This window comes from Mustelus asterias, chromosome 6 (genome assembly GCF_964213995.1).
Source record: "Mustelus asterias chromosome 6, sMusAst1.hap1.1, whole genome shotgun sequence".
Taxonomy (NCBI): domain Eukaryota; kingdom Metazoa; phylum Chordata; class Chondrichthyes; order Carcharhiniformes; family Triakidae; genus Mustelus; species Mustelus asterias.
In genome coordinates, this window is record NC_135806.1 from 54,629,800 (window position 1) to 54,646,407 (window position 16,608).

Consider the following 16,608-nt stretch of genomic DNA (forward strand, 5'->3'; position numbering starts at 1 on the left):
TGAAAGCAATTAAGGGTTGTGGTGAGCAGGCGGGTAAGTGGAGCTGAGTCCACGAAAAGATCAGCCATGATCTTATTGAATGGCGGAGCAGGCTCGAAGGGCCAGATAGCCTACTCCTGCTCCTAGTTCTTGCGTTCTTATTATGTTCTTATGTTCACCCATAAATGCAAAAATAATATCCCATGAGTGTCACTCCTGCCATTTAGCTATCAACAGTGAGTGCCCTATGGGAATTGTGGAAATTGAGAAAAGACAACATGGATGATCCTAATTGATGATTCTGGTGTAGGTTCTTGGGTAGAAGGGTCCATATTCAATGCATTAACTTGTCTTTTCTCTCTTCAGCTGGTGACTGACTTGCTTTTTTACATTTCAGATTTCCAGCAACTGTATGTTTCGGGGAGGGGGGCAGGAGTTTCCCTCTGGTGTGGAAGACAGAGGTAGGGATTGTTTCCAGATGCTGAACCTGCCCACAGGACAAAATCAGTCACTCACTGTGATTTTAAGGGCACCCTTTAATTATCTCAATGACAGGTTACCAATTAAGACATGTGGACAGGCTCTCAAAGTTGAGGCCTTCCAGCTTACAGGATACATATGTTGTGATGGAAGATAGGTAAGTGCGAGGACACATCAAAATGGTGAAAATTGCCACAGGAGTCCTGCAATCTGGTCCCACCTGCAATTTTGAAAGGCCTCTCAACTTGGCCCAACACTTCGAAAATCCAGGCAATGATCCAGTTGTTGTTGCTGTCCCTCCATCTCTCCACTTCTCCCTCCTCTACCTGGTGGCAAAAAATGTCCCCTTATAATGTCATGGTTGTACAGCATTCTGAATACAACCACAGATGTTGGGACACATGCAGTTGAACACTGAAGGAATCCTCCAGAAGGGCCAAAGCAGTGGAATTGTTGTTATGCACTGCCATATGTCTTGCGGCAGCACGACTCTCATTGCATGGATGCTATGTCTTGGGGGAGTCAAGCAGGATATTATAAGAGAGTTGGGAAGTGATCCATGAAGAAATGATATATCCAAGAACCTTGGAAAGGAATGGGAGGTTGGAGATCAGACAAGGAAGTGATTTTGTAAGGATGGTTGTGTTTGAAGGCAAGGTGTATGACATCTGAGGATCTGGAACCATTATTAACAGCTTTCTAGGTCAAAATGGCTAAGATTTGCATAGAAAGTGAATTGACGAAGCAAGAGATGGGTCTGATGAATAACGCTGTAAAGAGCAATGTGGAGATGAGAGAGGAGTTGCAAACAATCAGAAGTTCATGGTTTGAGGCAGGGTAGGAGACTTAGGATGGGAAAGCTGTGACCTGAGAACCAAAGGAAGGGGTGGATGCAATGGAGGCGACTCCATTGTTAGTTATTCTTGATTTTTAAAAAATCCATGAACTCCTTGTAATTGGTCTTTGAGACGATGGTGAAGAAAACAGTGGCTTAAGGAAGTGGTTGGTTGTAGAGAAAAGAAACCTATGTTTATTTCAGTCCTCAAGATAATTCTGGAATATTGGATAGTTTTGCCTGAGAACAAAGTGTTTGATGAGGCCCATCAGATGTGGTTCCAGATGCCCGGCCAATTGTACAGCAGATCTTCCTCAGACCTTAGGGGGTGAATAAGGGATAGGAGATAATCAGTGATGCAGGTAACAAGAGCATTATTGAGCAAATCAATAGCTCTGTCAGTTTTATCTGTAGTTCCAGAGGATAGTGCAAGATCCTTTCCATCCTTAAGTGGCATAGAACAATATTCTGAGCAAGACCTTTAGTGCCTTTGTCTGCGGTTTCTGTTTAAAACTGCTGAAGCAGTTTACATAATTCCTCAGCCTGATTCTTTTCTACAGCTGAAACTTAAGTAGTCAATTTAGCTGTTCAGTTTGTGTGCATACTACACAGGCAGTTTTACTGGGTAAGTACAGTATTGCCTGGGTAAAAAATGTGTGGACTGTTTTCTGTGCACAATCCATCCATTTTGATGCCTTTGCTGAAGGAATTAGATTCTTCCCATGAATAGAAGCCTTTTATTTAATCTGTCCTTGGAGGTTGATCAGAAAGCCTGTGGGTGGTTGCATGAATAGAAAGCCTGATAGAAATAAGAGATTATGTAGCCTGGATGTTACAATGACTTTGTGGGAAAAATGTTTCAGATTTGTTTTATCACTGTTCACAAATTGATTGGAACTGCATGAAAACACGACAGTGCAAACAACTGGTTAGTGATGCAGAGTGACGCCAACAGTGCAGATTCAGTTCCTGTACTGGCTGAGGTTATTCTCAACCTTACCCCTTGCTTGAGGTGTGGTGATCCTCAAGTCAATTCTCTATGGTCATCTGGGACAAAGGCAACTTTTACTAAATTGACAATAGTGTCACTGGGGACTCCCAATTGCAAAGCAGACCTCATTGTGCTCATCAAATGTACTAGATATTGAGTTATCTTAGTAACTGTATGTGGTGTATTAGCTCTTTAAGGGGCATTTCCCTGAAAGGGTCATGTAACCTGCTGCTGCAATCAGGAGCCACCCATACTTTGTTCCAGGAGTTGGGAGTTTTGGACCTGTGAGGTTTAAGACCTTTTTTGTTTTCTCTGTGTATAGTTATTCTGTTAATAACCCTTGTTAGTTCACTGGAGTTTGAGCCTTACCTTGCTACACTACACTGCATTAATGGTAGTGAAACCTCTGGAGTTGAAGTCATTTTCCTCTATGCTTCTCTTTCGTTCTCCTTTTTACTTCAAAGAAGAAGTCGTCTTGTCTTTCTGGAAAACGTCCATTTGCCTGTGCAATTTGACAGAAACTAAGACCCCTTACTGTAGTAATCTGAAACCTGATTGAGACTTATAACCATACTGGAGTGAATGAGTTCTGACAAAAAATTCTGGGGGAGATACAGAGCTAGTTTAATGAAACTGACTGTTTGGACAAATTTTAGTAACATTTCCCTCAACAGGTACTTCCATAATTAACAATTTGCTTTCCTCTTTTATGAATTAAACATTGTCAGCAAATCAGTTTCTTTGCTTAGGTCACATCCCATTAATTGTTGGTGTTGAAGTTGGATTAGCACCACCCTTTGAGATGCAATTATCTGCATGCCTACAAGAACCTGGACAACCGTCAGCTGATATCAGCACAGCAGTTGAATCCATACCTTAGAACAATTTATAATAAAAAAGATTATCTGTGAAATTCATACTCATGCGTCTTCCTTTTGTTGCACATGATGATGTGAAATGAAACTTGACTGATGGATCTGGTCGACATCATCAAGCAAGCATTGTTTTCTATCTGTTGTGTGAGTGCTTTTTAACAAGCTGTCCCATGTTCACTCAACGCTGAGCTGAATCAAAGCTTTTGTCACTCATGTAACCAGGATCACCTTACTACAAACTGAATGTTCGCCCAACTTTGTATTGAAACTTGAGCAAGTTTTTTGTTTTAGAACAGTCTGGTGATGGTGGAAGATAAGGTAGACAGATGATTTGGTAGCTGTTCAGGGCATATTTGAAAAGTAGGAGCTTGCATTAGCCAACAACCATGTGGTAGAAGTCAAAATGAGTTGATCTTACTGCTGCAGGGCACAGTGGGCCTCAGTTGAACAGGGCACTAGTGAAAGCTGTGTGAAAACTCTACAAACCAAAACCACATAAAAGAAACAAGAATGATGTGTAAGATTTTGAGTATTTCCGCTATATAACCATGGGATTTTAAGGAAAGATTTGAATCATTTTCTCTACAAACAGAAACCTGGTTGTCAAAGACTGCCAACATTTTCTTGAGTGGGAGACAGCAGAGTTTTACTGTGAATAAAGAGAGTACACGCCAGAATAGGGCTTTCTAAACCACAGGAAGTGGGTTGAAACAGCTGATTGGTGAGGACACAATATTCTTAAAGGGCAATGTCCAATCACCCTCCACATTGAGGATGACCATGTACAAGCTTGACAAATGCAGTTGGTTGCACATGCCACATTTATTATTTGGTGCTCTCTGTGAGCAAGTATATACATTGCTCCTGGTTTGAACCTACATGTGCTTACAAGTAACACATTTAGTCATTTAAAATCTATATAACCCAAAATAATAAGCTTTATTGTAAGAAAAGTTGTTGGCATACTGATACTCTCAAATCTACAGAATAAAGCACCCCAGTAACAAAATGTTCCTTTTTCAGTTTTTTTTAGAATTTTATACAAATCTTTCTTCTCCCTTCTAAATAAAATGCCATTTTGTGCTAAGAAATCTTCAATGTAAATGCATCTTTAGACAAAACAGATATGTACTAAAATTAGGCTCATTTCCTTGCTGTTACAAACAGGGAGGTACTAACTTTTACAAACTGAGATTTGTTTTCATGTATTTTTCACAAGAACCAATTGCTGACCAATATACCCCTGATATAGAACACATTTGTACAGTATATAAAAAGAAGACATTACAATCTTCGAGTTAGCAACTAGCAGGCATTCAATGTGCACACATTATCTTTTATACATGAAATACAAATGAAAACATAAAACGATGTAAAATGCTGCACAAATCATGATGTACTGAAACAGAGATTCCAATGCCAGTTACTTGCTGATGAGATCTAGTTTTTGGTTGTACAGTACGCTGACCCTGACAGAATAAATATCATTAGCACCAGTTTTCTGTACAAGCACCATGAAAGTACACATTTGCTACTGTCTTTAAACATGAAGGTGAAAAAATATAGCCCATTTTGTTCTGGGCTCTGCTACCAGTTATCAAATATTGCACCACTTGAAAGGGAAGGATTTGTGGTGATTGAAATGGTTCCTCTGAGAATGCCCTATTGTATACAGTACAGTCTGACTTAGCATTGCATATTGGTATTAATATGATATGAACAGTTACATAATATTATCTGTAATCCAGAGAAATGGCTCATTATATTGCTATTGGTCTACATAATTAGAAGCCATTTACAATTCACACACACACACTCTCATGTAAAATATGAGCTCACTGACTGAGGTGATATTAAATATACAGCAACCATGACTGAGGTTATATGGAATACTGTTAACATGGCAGTGTGGAAAAACCCATTTACTGAAAGAAGGGTCACGCAGTCTTGGCAAAAACATGAAGATACGATGTCCATAATGTAGAATCACAGCCCTTGACTTGTGAAAGCTTTTTGAAAGCAGACATATTTGTGGAGATAATTAATTGAATAATTTTGAATAGAAATAATGCAAGTCTCAGCCAGTTTAATGAAGCTGGATTTGTAGTCTCATTTTGAGTGCTTCTCCCAGCTCACCGAGGAGGTAGTCATTGTCTTTTTTATCTTCCAGTTTCTGCAGTGTTTTTTTCTTATACAGAGGAATACTGGTGATTTCCAGTGTGTAAGTGCCTTCCACAGGCCTCCTCTTGGTCAAGTGCAGGTAGCTCAAACCATCCTTTTGGTGGATACGGAAGTAGCTGTTGTCATTCCCGTAGGAGATCACATAACGAACATGATTGTTGAGTGGTTCAATGGCTGGCACAAGTTCCAAAATATGATTCTTGTGGTTCAGCTCTGAGATAGTTAGATTCATTTTGACTGGGTTGTCTATATCCAGACTAGCCAAACTAATCTGTTGATCCTAGCATCAAAATAAATAGCAAGGGATCATTAGTAATTCGTACCTATGAAATCATTAGCATGTTTCATTCCTGTCATTGGGAAACCTCAAAATAGGCTGCAATATTTAAATCAATATTGAAATGCTTCTGGACATGAAATTCTTTATTTGATGGACACACAAGTGTACATTTTTCATTTCCTTTACCATGAAGTAAAGACTTAATATTTTTGACTATATAACTTTGAATCTCTAAATCCTTAGTTCTGGTTCAATTTATTTTATACAAAGAAAAATTGTTGCTGTTCAGTTTATTTACAAAGGAGATAGTTACCTGATCAGACTCAGTACCATTGACACTTCTTCTCTTTCTGCCACCATTCTTGGAGTAGCCATTGATCTTACATTCATAGCAAGTTTCATGTGACAAAAGATTTTCATCATCAGGATCTCCACCAAAAGGCAGATATTGGCCTTTATTGAATCCCATGCCAGACACACAATGGCTATGGAGTAAATTAAGAGGAAGATTAGAATTTGAAACAATGTGTGGAATTTAAAATCAGAACTGCCATCATGGGTGAAATTTTAACTCATTCAAGACCTATCCACTTGTAGAGTTAACATTGGCCCTATACATCAGTTCAGTTGTAAACATTCATGTTCAATTCCAGCCTCCCAGATTGCCTGGAGTCACTGCAGTTTGCCTACCGCCGCAACAGGTCCACAGCAGACGCCGTCTCCCTGGTCCTGCACTCAACCCTGGAACACCTAGATAACAAAGACACCCATGTCAGGCTCCTATTTATCGACTACAGCTCAGCCTTCAACACCATTATTCCTATGAAACTCATCTCCAACTTCATGGCCTGGTGCTCAGCTTCTCCCTCTGCGACTGGATCCTGAACTTCCTAATCCTCAAAACGCAATTAGTAAGGATAGGCAACAACACCTCCTCTACGATCATCCTCACCACCAGTGCCCCACAAGGCTGTGTCCTCAGCCCATTACTATACTCCTTGTACACCCATGGATGTGTTGCCAAATTCTACACCAACTCAATTTTCAGATTTGCTGATGACACCACAATCGTGGGTCAGATCTCAAACAATGATGAGACGGAGTACAGGAAAGAGATAGAGAATCTGGTGAACTGGTGCAACGACAATAATCTCTCCCTCGATGTCAACAAAATGAAGGAGATAGTGATTGACTTCAGGAAGCATAGTGGAGGACATGCCCCTGTCTACATCAATGGGGACGAAGTAGAAATGGTCAAGAGCTTCAAGTTTCTAGGTGTCTAGATCACCAACAACCTGTCCTGGTCCCTCCATACCAATGCTATTGTTAAGAAAGCCCACTAATGCTTTTACCTTCTCAGAAGACTAAGGAAATTTGGCATGTCCGCTACGACTCTCACCAACATTTACAGATACGCCATAGAAAGCATTCTTTCTGGTCATATCACAGCTTGGTATGGCTCTTGCTCTGTCCAAGACCGCAAGAAACTACAAAGGGTCGTGAACTGGAGTACTGTGTGCAGTTTTGGTCCCCTTATTTGCGAAAGGATATATTGGCCTTGGAGGGAGTGCAGAGAAGGTTCACCAGGTTGATACTGGAGATGAGGGGTGTAGCTTATGAGGAGAGATTAACCAGATTGGGTCTGTACTCGTTGGAGTTTAGAAGGATGAGGGGTGATCTTATAGAGACATATAAGATAATGAAGGGGCTGGATAGGGTAGAGGTGGAGAGATTCTTTCCACTTAGAAGGGAAACCAGAACTAGAGGGCACAGCCTCAAAATAAGGGGGGGCCGATTCAGAACAGAGTTGAGGGGGAACTTCTTCTCTCAGAGGGTAGTGAATCTCTGGAATTCTCTGCCCATTGAAGTGGTGGAGGCTTCCTCGTTGAATATGTTTAAATCACGGGTAGATAGCTTTCTGATCGATAAGGGAATTAGGGGATATGGGGAGCAGGCAGGTAAGTGGAACTGATTCGCTTCAGATCAGCCATGATCTTGTTGAATGGCGGGGCAGGCTCGAAGGGCCAGATGGCCTACTCTTGCTCCTATTTCTTATGTTCTTATGAATGAAGCCCAGTCGATCACTCAAACCAGCCTCCCACTCATTGACACTGTCTATACTTTCCGCTGCCTTGGAAAAGCAGCCAGCATAATTAAGGACCCCACGCACCCCCGATATACTCTCTTTCACCTTCTTCTGTCGGGATAAAGATACAAAAGTCTGAGGACACGTACCAACCGACTCAAGAACAGCTTCTTCCCTGCTGACTTTTGAATCTTATTACCTTACATTAAGTTGATCTTTCTCTACACCCTAGCTATGACTATAACACTACATTCTGCACTCTCTGTTTTCCTCCTCTATGAACGGTATGCTTTGTCTGTATAATGTGCAAAAAATAATACTTTTTACTGTATACTAATACATGTGACAATAATAAATCAAAAATCTTTTTTTTTACAGTATTTGTTATGCTATTTCTGTTTCTCTCTCACACACTACACTCCCTTTCCATGATGTTTGCTCTGTTTGTATCCATCTCTTGGTAGAAGATATCATTATGTTGCTTGAGTCCCATGTGAGTGGTTTCAGTCGCTAATGCCTGGGTCTTCATGTTGCTTGTAACAAATGTTAGCAAACTCACTTTTAAGCTGCAGGTAAACTGCATGAGATTCAGGCAGTGAGAACTGGTAGCACAGCCTTGTTGTAATATTTAATGGCTACAACACATTTACATAACACATTACTTTACTCAGTTAATGTTTGGCAAAATGCTGGTCAATTGGATTAATTCATTCCATAATTTAGGCTCCGGACATTGGAATTTCCTCCCTAAACGCCTCTGTATCCTGTAACTCCCTCTCTTTATTTTATCCCCTCCTTGAAACTCAACTCCGTGACCATGCTTTTATTCAGCCCTTTTAATATCTTCTTCTTTGGATCTGTGCCCATCTTTCTGATTATGCCTCTTTGAAGCTTTTCTATGTTAAAAGTGCTATATAAATCAAACTGTTGTGGTTATGACCAGGAACTGGTGTATCTGGGTCTTGGCCAACTTCGTGTCTATTCTAATAGACGCCTGCTGATTTTATACTGGTAGTCTGTTGGAACAGTCACAGGTTTTTGCATACTTCTGTCAGCTGAAGAAGCACAGGTTTCTGTTAGGACATATTGGGAGTAGTCCTGGGCTTTGTGCTAGAAGTATGAGGCAGAGGAAAGAAAGCTGATCGAAGTTTGTATTTGAAATTGCTCAATCTATGTGAAATCTCTTAAGCGTCCAAATAAATGTGACTTGACACTTTGATTTTCCTCATGTAAAGAATGAACAGTGAATTCCTGTGTACGCCTGGCAACTGTCTACCAACTTAGATTTCATACAAAGAACTAAATTATTTCAGAACCATGCCAATATGGTTCTATTCTGTCAGCTCACATGTGCCTCATTTCACTAAATTTCAAATGTCACAATTCCCCAGTTATGAAGAATCTGATTTATGGCATGTGTACAGGAACAAATATTGGAGGTTCTAATAATGTGGAGGACTGCACCAAACATACACAGACTTTGAGAATAGGTAGATAAATAGCAAATTTAATTCAGTATAGGGAAGTATGAGGTGAATAATTTTGGTAGGATAAATAAAGAAGTTCTTATTCTTTGGAAGATTGCAAGTATGGGTGCAGGGTTGTTTCATGCAGCATTATTGCAGGGCCTTGCACTGCTTTTGATGTGTGGCCTTCACTGATAGCCATATTCTGTGTGGCATAATTTGAGGAAAGGTTGTACACCAGTGAATCACGTGAGTGAACCAGGAGGCATTGATGTAGCACTATCCTGATGTTATACAGTCCAATTTTCTGATCCGATGCCAGGAACCCAAATTTGGGCAATGAATGTGCAGACAATGAGTTCACTGTTCACTCAAGAAAAAAAACAAACGCTGGCCCTGCACTAGCAGTACTTAAAGGACCAAGTACCCTAATTACAGGTAAAGTAATTATGTTGAACTTTTTTAAAAAATGAAGAGCGACTGGAAGCACTCTGCACTGGTTTTGGAGGTGTTGCAGTAAGCTCCTTGAATTGTCAGAATGTTGTTGCATCCTTAAAGGGGAAGGGATAGGCTGCGACTGGGGAAGAGGAATATATGACCGGTCTGCCCAAAGGCTACAACAGATAAAAATGCAGCAGGAGCTGTGCCTCTGGGTTTACAGATCAGCAGGGATATGGGGCAGAAACTGTGGAGAGGGCAAGCTTGACATTAACCCCGCTATCAAACTGCAGCCAGGCTCCTCCATGTTCCTTGAGAGTAACAGGAGGCAGCGTGGCACATCTATCAATGAATCCAGTATCTCAGCATGCATGCCCATGTGCATGTACTCCTGGGTGCTATTCCATAGAGATTTTCATCTGCATCCTCTGTGGCAGTTCTCATCTGCAATTTTGCCCACCTGTGAGCTGACATATGAACAATTCTTTATCGCTGACCTAGCTGCAGACCTTTCTGGGTAACTCATCAGCTGCTGACCTCAGCTGTACACTAATGTCCATGACACATGCAGTTCCAGTGTCTGAACTGGTGGCTGCGAGTGTCAGATCAAGTGACAGGGCTTGTTCATTAGAGTTTCGATGTTGGTCTCCTTCCACCGCCTCCTTTGGTGGGGAAGGACAATTGTTGGATATCTCAAAGCAGGAACGCATAGGGAAAGGTTGGTGTGAGGGAAGGGGGTTTGTGGTGCGAAACAAGAGGTTCATGGTCAGACCATAAGTAGCTTGCTCATCACATCAGACAGCAGCATAAGGGTGTGCTGGAGTGGAAAAGTGTCATATGGGCAGCATGGTGGCACAGTGGTTAGCACTGCTGCCTCACAGTGCCAGGGAGCAGGTTTGATTCCATCCTGGGTGACTGTGTAGAGTTTGCATGTTCTTCCTATGTCCGCTTGGGTTTCCTCCGAGTGCTCCGGTTTCCTCCCAAAGATGTACAGGTTAGATGGATTGGCCATGCTGAATTGTCCCTTAGATGTGTAGGTTAGGGGGATTAGCATGGTAAATTATGTGGGATAGGGCAGGGGGGTGGGCCTCGGTAACATGCTCTGTCGGAGAGTCGGTGCAGACTTGATGGACTGAACTGCCTTCTCCTGTACACTCGGGATTCTATGATAAACAAGGGTTTTATTCTATAAATATGGCAGGAACAGATCATTATCTTTAATGTTCTGAACAACACTGGATAGCACAGACCCTATTTCAACTGGCCCTGTGATGCAGAGAACCATCTCCTCTGTAGGGTTCAGGCGATCCTTGCCCCTCCACTCTGAACCACTCTCTGCTACCTGCTGCAGAAGTGCGCACCTCTTCTGTCCAGCCTGTTGGCAGTATACTGCTCTGGGTGCTTTCATTGTTTGCTGATTCCCTTGTCAGACTGTTGTCCTTAACTGGATGGCACACCCACTGGAGGGTTCTTAAGTGCTGTCTCCAGGAAGATCTCAACACTGTTAAGACGGTTGCAGACCTGCATCTGTCTCCAATGGAAGAACATTTCATAGACAGAAAGATTCCATCCATTGAGTTTGACAAGAAGCATGGGTAAGAGATACAAACAAACAATAAAATGATGGAAAAGGACTTTTTCAGTTCCACTGTATCCATATTTTACCTGGTTTGATGAACAATGCAATAGCAGCTGTGGTCTTACCCTTGTCCAACTCTGTAATATCCAGGTGGGCAGCCACAGAGATAGCCTCCTTCTGTGTTTGAGCAGCCATATGAGCATGGATTCTTGTAGGATGAACATTCATTCACATCATGACAACTACTGGCAAACTCGTCAAAGTTATAGCCAGAAGGGCAGGCACATTTGTAGCTGCCAAGTGTGTTGTAGCAGGTTGCAGATCCACAAGAAGCTGGATTGGAGCATTCATTCTCATCTAAATGTAAAGATGCAACACTTAGATCATTGGTAAGTTACAACACAAACTTGCCTGCTCTGATGTTTAAACCTGACCAGCCTGATTCCCAGTCACGGTCCTGAATTCTGGGGATCCACTTTGCTCTGAGCTGCCGCTGCACAAAAAGTGACCCAATCTTCCACGACTTTTCACCAGTGGGCTGTGATACTTTACAGGATTCAATATACAGAAATCTGAGGTTCAATATCTGGAAACCCTAGTTTCACCATTTAGATACAGGGAAAGAACCCTATGCTTCCCATGTGCTGAAAAGTGGGTGAATCAAATGTGTGGGCCTGTGCCTTTAACCAATAGATGAGTACATTTCCTTCATTTATCTAGCAATGTTATTCCTTTGATTGGAATAAATGGTTTGTTTCATTGTGAGAGCCTGTTAATTCAATAGACATGGAAAATGTCCATTTTTTCTTGAATATTTACGAATAGGTTTACAGTCCTATTATTCATGCAACATATATGAAATAGATACTTTAATCTTCATTTGGACTGGGCAACTCAAATTTTCAGTAATCGTATGGTGGACAAATTCATAGGATGCATACAAAATAGTTTTTCAGATCAATATGTTAAGCGGCCAATGAGTCATCGTAATATGGTGGAATTTATATTGAGATTGACAGTGATTCAGTTAAGATTTTTAATCATTCATGAGGTGGGGGTTTGGCTAACAAGGTCGGCATATATTACCCATCCCTAATTGCCCTTAACTGAGTGGCTGCTTAGGCCAGTTCAATAAGCAGTTAAAAGACAATTACATTAAGCTGGATCTCGAGTCACATATAGGATAGGTCAGATCCTCCCTAAAAGGGCATTCATAAACTAAAGGTTTTTACAACAATCCAATAGTTACTGATATAATAGCTTTTGATTCCAGATTTCTTTATTAATTAATCGAATTTAAAATGCCCAGCTGTTCTGATGGGATTTAAATTCACGTCTCCGAATCGTAAATCCACACTTTTGGAGTAGTAATCCAGTAACACAATGACTATCTTACTGTCTGAAGCAAAATAAACTGGTTGAGCATAAAGGATGAGTTGTTTAAGGTAGATTAGGAAGCTGGGTGAAAAGATATGATGGTAGATAAGCAATTGTAAATACTTAAAAAGTAATTTTTTTTTACATCAAATATACATTCCCTTAAATAATAAAAATCCCACAGGAAGCTGGTCCAACTGAAACTAACAAGTGAGTTCAAAGATAGTATGAAATAAATGGAAGAGGCTTATTTAACGTTACCAAAAAGAATAGTATGCCTGAGGATTTGAAAATACAGCAAATGATGACGAGGAAGTTGACCAAAAAAGTGAACACAGGTTCTGAGAGTAAACTGGCTAAAGGCATGTAAAAAATTGTAGACATTTCCGTAGGTTTGTAAAAAAAAGATATTAGAGAAAGCAAACATAGCAAATATGCAGAGCCAGGAGAACTTATAATGCGGAATGAGGAAATGGCAGAGACATTAAACAAATATGTTGTAGTTGTCTTCACAGTAGGAGACGAAAAGAAAATATTCAGAAAATAGTGGCTGAGCCAAGGGTCAGGTGAAAATAAGGTGCTTAAGGCATTAGTACAAGCATTTTAGTACTGGAGATATTGGGGATAAATCTGACAAATTCCCTGGACCTTAATAGGTGGTTTCAGGAATAGGAGATGCATTGGTTTTGATTTTCCAAAATTGTCTGGATTTTGGATTGGTACCTCTGTATTGGGAGGGAGCAAATGTAACTCCGCTACTCAAGAAAGGAGAAAGAAAACAACAAACGGTAGATTGTTAACATCAATAGTGCTGAAAATGCAGGAATCCTTTATTAGGGACATGATAACCTGCTACTTTATTATGATTAGTAAAATTAGTAATCACTTAAGAGCCTTAATGGAGCAAGGGCAGGCTTCCCATCCAAGGCCCCGTTGTAAAATCATGACCAAGTCAGGGCATGCAGGATCTCTGAGGGAGTCCACTCCATGAAATTTCATGCTCCCCCCTCACCCACCACCTCCTCTGAACTCACCAGGGGGAAGCGTTCAACTCTGGCCCTGGAGTAATATGTACAATTTAATTTCCTGACTGAAGGAAGGCTAACCAAAGGTTCATCAGAATGAGAGGATTTGTCCTAGGAGGAGAGATTGAATAGCCTTAAATTCCCTAGTATTGAAGAAAGAGAGGTGATCGCACTGAAACAGATAGCCCAGAACTTTATGCCCCACAGGAGCAAATAGGGAAGTAAGGTGACATAAAATTGGGTGGGATAGCAGGGCGGTCATGCCTGTCACATTCCTGCCTCTGCTCATATTTTGTCAGTAGAAGGGTAAGTGGCGAGTAGCCTTCCCCACGTTTAGGTCAATTGAGCCAGTAAAATCTTGTGGCCTCCCTATGAGCTTGGCAGGGATGTAGTGCAAGTCGATCAGCTACCATGGCCAGGATTGTATGACCATGTCACGGCATATCACCCGCCGCAGGATGTGACGGGCCATTTAAATTGGTGTTTACTTCAGCGGGGCCATAATATCCTGCCAGGCAGGTGGGGTGGTAAAATTCTGGCCCATATTATTTAACAGCAGAGCAACTCAAAGTGCCAAATGGCCCATTCCAGCTCCTATTTCTTTTTGTTTTGAAATAGACAATTTGCCTGGGAACTTTTGCATCATGCAGGTAACTGATGTTTTGGCTTTGACATATAAGAGGTTAACCGCTGAATGTGTGTAACTGGCTGTATATATGGGATCTCTGACTTCAACTATTGTCTTCTCTCTATTCTCCATTTATGACCAGGACCTTCCTATCTTAATATTACCATGCTCGTTTAACCCAAATTTCCTTCTGCCCCATACATTCTGGTTGATGCTCCAAAATCTAGTCCATCATTTCTACCTCCTTTTTCTTTTCATCAGTCTCTCTCCCTTGCCTCCACATTTTCCTGTAATCCAATCATGTCTCCTTTTATTTCTTCTTTCTCGGATCCTTATGAGCAGCAAGCACAACATCTTCATCCTACTCTCTCAAACTCCCAAAATGGCATGTCCATTGGGAATGATTCTTGCCAACCTCTAAAGTCCCGCACATTCCTCTTATTGCAGAATCCATGGTTTCTTTCATTGGATCAGCAATCATTATCCCTCTCGTCTCCCTCTAAAATGTCTGTTCACTTCTAACAAGACTATAGTCATATTGTTAATAATTGTATTCACATCATGACCTTTATTGAAATGTGGCTCTCCTTCCACCTTAGTGAAGCCCCTCCGCCTGGTTATCCTTGCCACCATCTGTCATGATCAAACTACTGCATTGGTGATGTGGCCCTTCTCACCAAATCTCACCTTGATCTGTCCCCCTACTCCTCTTGTACCCTCTTCTTCTTTGAGCATAATCTTGTTCCATCTCTCTAGCTTGTCTTCCTTCAGCCTCTGCACTGAGCAATCTCTCATCCTCAGTGATTTTAATTTCCACTTCAACACACCGTGCCCTCCATCTTTTGAATTCACTACCCTTCTGTCTTACCTTAACTTCTCCCTCATTCAAATATCTGCACCCATATTTATGCCATCTTCTTGATCTTGCCGTTTTGTGTAGTCTCTATTCTTCAATTGACTCAATCACAGAAAAGGCTGTAATCTATTCAGGGGTATATGCTAACCAAAGCATTATGGTTCTGTTACTAGGCAAGTGATCCAAAGGTCTGCATTAATGATTTGGAAACACTAATTTCAATCCCACCGTGGCAGCTGGGGAATTTAAACTTGCTTAATTAAATAAATCTGGAATAAGCTAGTACCAGTCGACGACCATGAAACTACAGGATTGTTGTAAAAATACATCTGGTTCATTAATGTTCTCCAGGGAAGGAAACCTGTTGTTTTACCTGCTCTGACTCCAGACCCACAGCAACGTGGTTGACTCTTAACTGCCCTCTGACATGGTCTACCAAACCACCCAGTTTCATTCAAAAAAGTGTCTCACCACAACATTTTCAATGACCAGCGATGACCACAACCCATGAATGAATGAACACAAATCGTAAAGGAATGTTGCTGGAATGGCTGACTAGCCAAACTATGTTATCACAAACAACATGGTAATGCATCACAGCTGAACAGAATTTCCTTGATGGAAGAATACTTCATATTTAGCTCATTTTTGTTAACTCTGCTTAGTAAAGTGAAACAACCATTTGAACTAATTATGGTTTTATTTGCTAGAAACATAGCAGGCTGCTAAACATCTGGTACTAGTATAGCAAATTTAAGAAACTACTTACCAGTTGGGTTTTCAATAACACAAAAGCATAGAAAATAATTGTGTACAGCAAAACGATTAGGGCACAAGATATTTTTTCCTGGCCTGATAGCAGGTCTGTTATTACTTACGAATCTAATTCAAGCGGGCTTCTCTCCAAGAAAATAGATTGTCTGCAATTTTTGTATAATCCATTTTGTTTCAGTATGGACCCTGTTAGCCATCATATCCTCCCTCCCAAAGACCCCCTCCCCACCAAATCCCAGTTATGTAGTGAAGTCTATAAAGTCAGAGAAACACATCCAAAACACATCAAAGTACTGACAATTTTGCTTGTGTTAGATTCTACATTAAAAATTAGTTCTGTCTTGTTCATCCAGTCCACATTAAAACTTTCATGAAGATAGGTGGAATTAATTTAAATTGAGCTACAAAAAATGACTTGCGATCCAAGATTTGACTGAATCAAGAGAAATAGAGGGAAAAAAAGGGTCACTAGCATTTAATTTTTTTTTAAGAAAATGCAATATTTTTTCTCATTAATGGAATAAATGCTCAGAAACCCAAGGTAACGCATTCTTCCCGTCCACCTTATATTTAATATATTAAATGATGTAAGACCCATGGGTAAAGACAATCTATAAAATCTCCTATTACAAATTTTCGGACCCCTCAATAAGGCAAATATAGTCAAGCCACCACATTCATCTCTCAAAACTGCGGGAAGGACTGAATACTTATAGCTGACTCTCAGGCTAAACTTAAAGCAATGAAAATCATCACTT

General features: G+C 40.8%; 1 protein-coding gene across 1 annotated transcript in view; it reads right to left on the bottom strand.

Annotated features, from left to right (window-relative positions):
- Nucleotides 1-3,970: 3,970 nt before the first annotated feature.
- fbn2 (fibrillin 2) overlaps nucleotides 3,971-16,608 on the bottom strand; it is a 348,986-nt gene continuing 336,348 nt past the window's right edge. The window contains exons 63-65 of the mRNA XM_078214343.1: nucleotides 11,316-11,547; nucleotides 5,935-6,106; nucleotides 3,971-5,621 (exon numbers count right to left, since the gene is read on the bottom strand). Of these exons, the coding sequence (XP_078070469.1) occupies nucleotides 5,247-5,621; nucleotides 5,935-6,106; nucleotides 11,316-11,547 (779 nt within the window). The 3' untranslated portion in view covers nucleotides 3,971-5,246. The remainder of the gene's footprint in view (nucleotides 5,622-5,934; nucleotides 6,107-11,315; nucleotides 11,548-16,608) is intronic.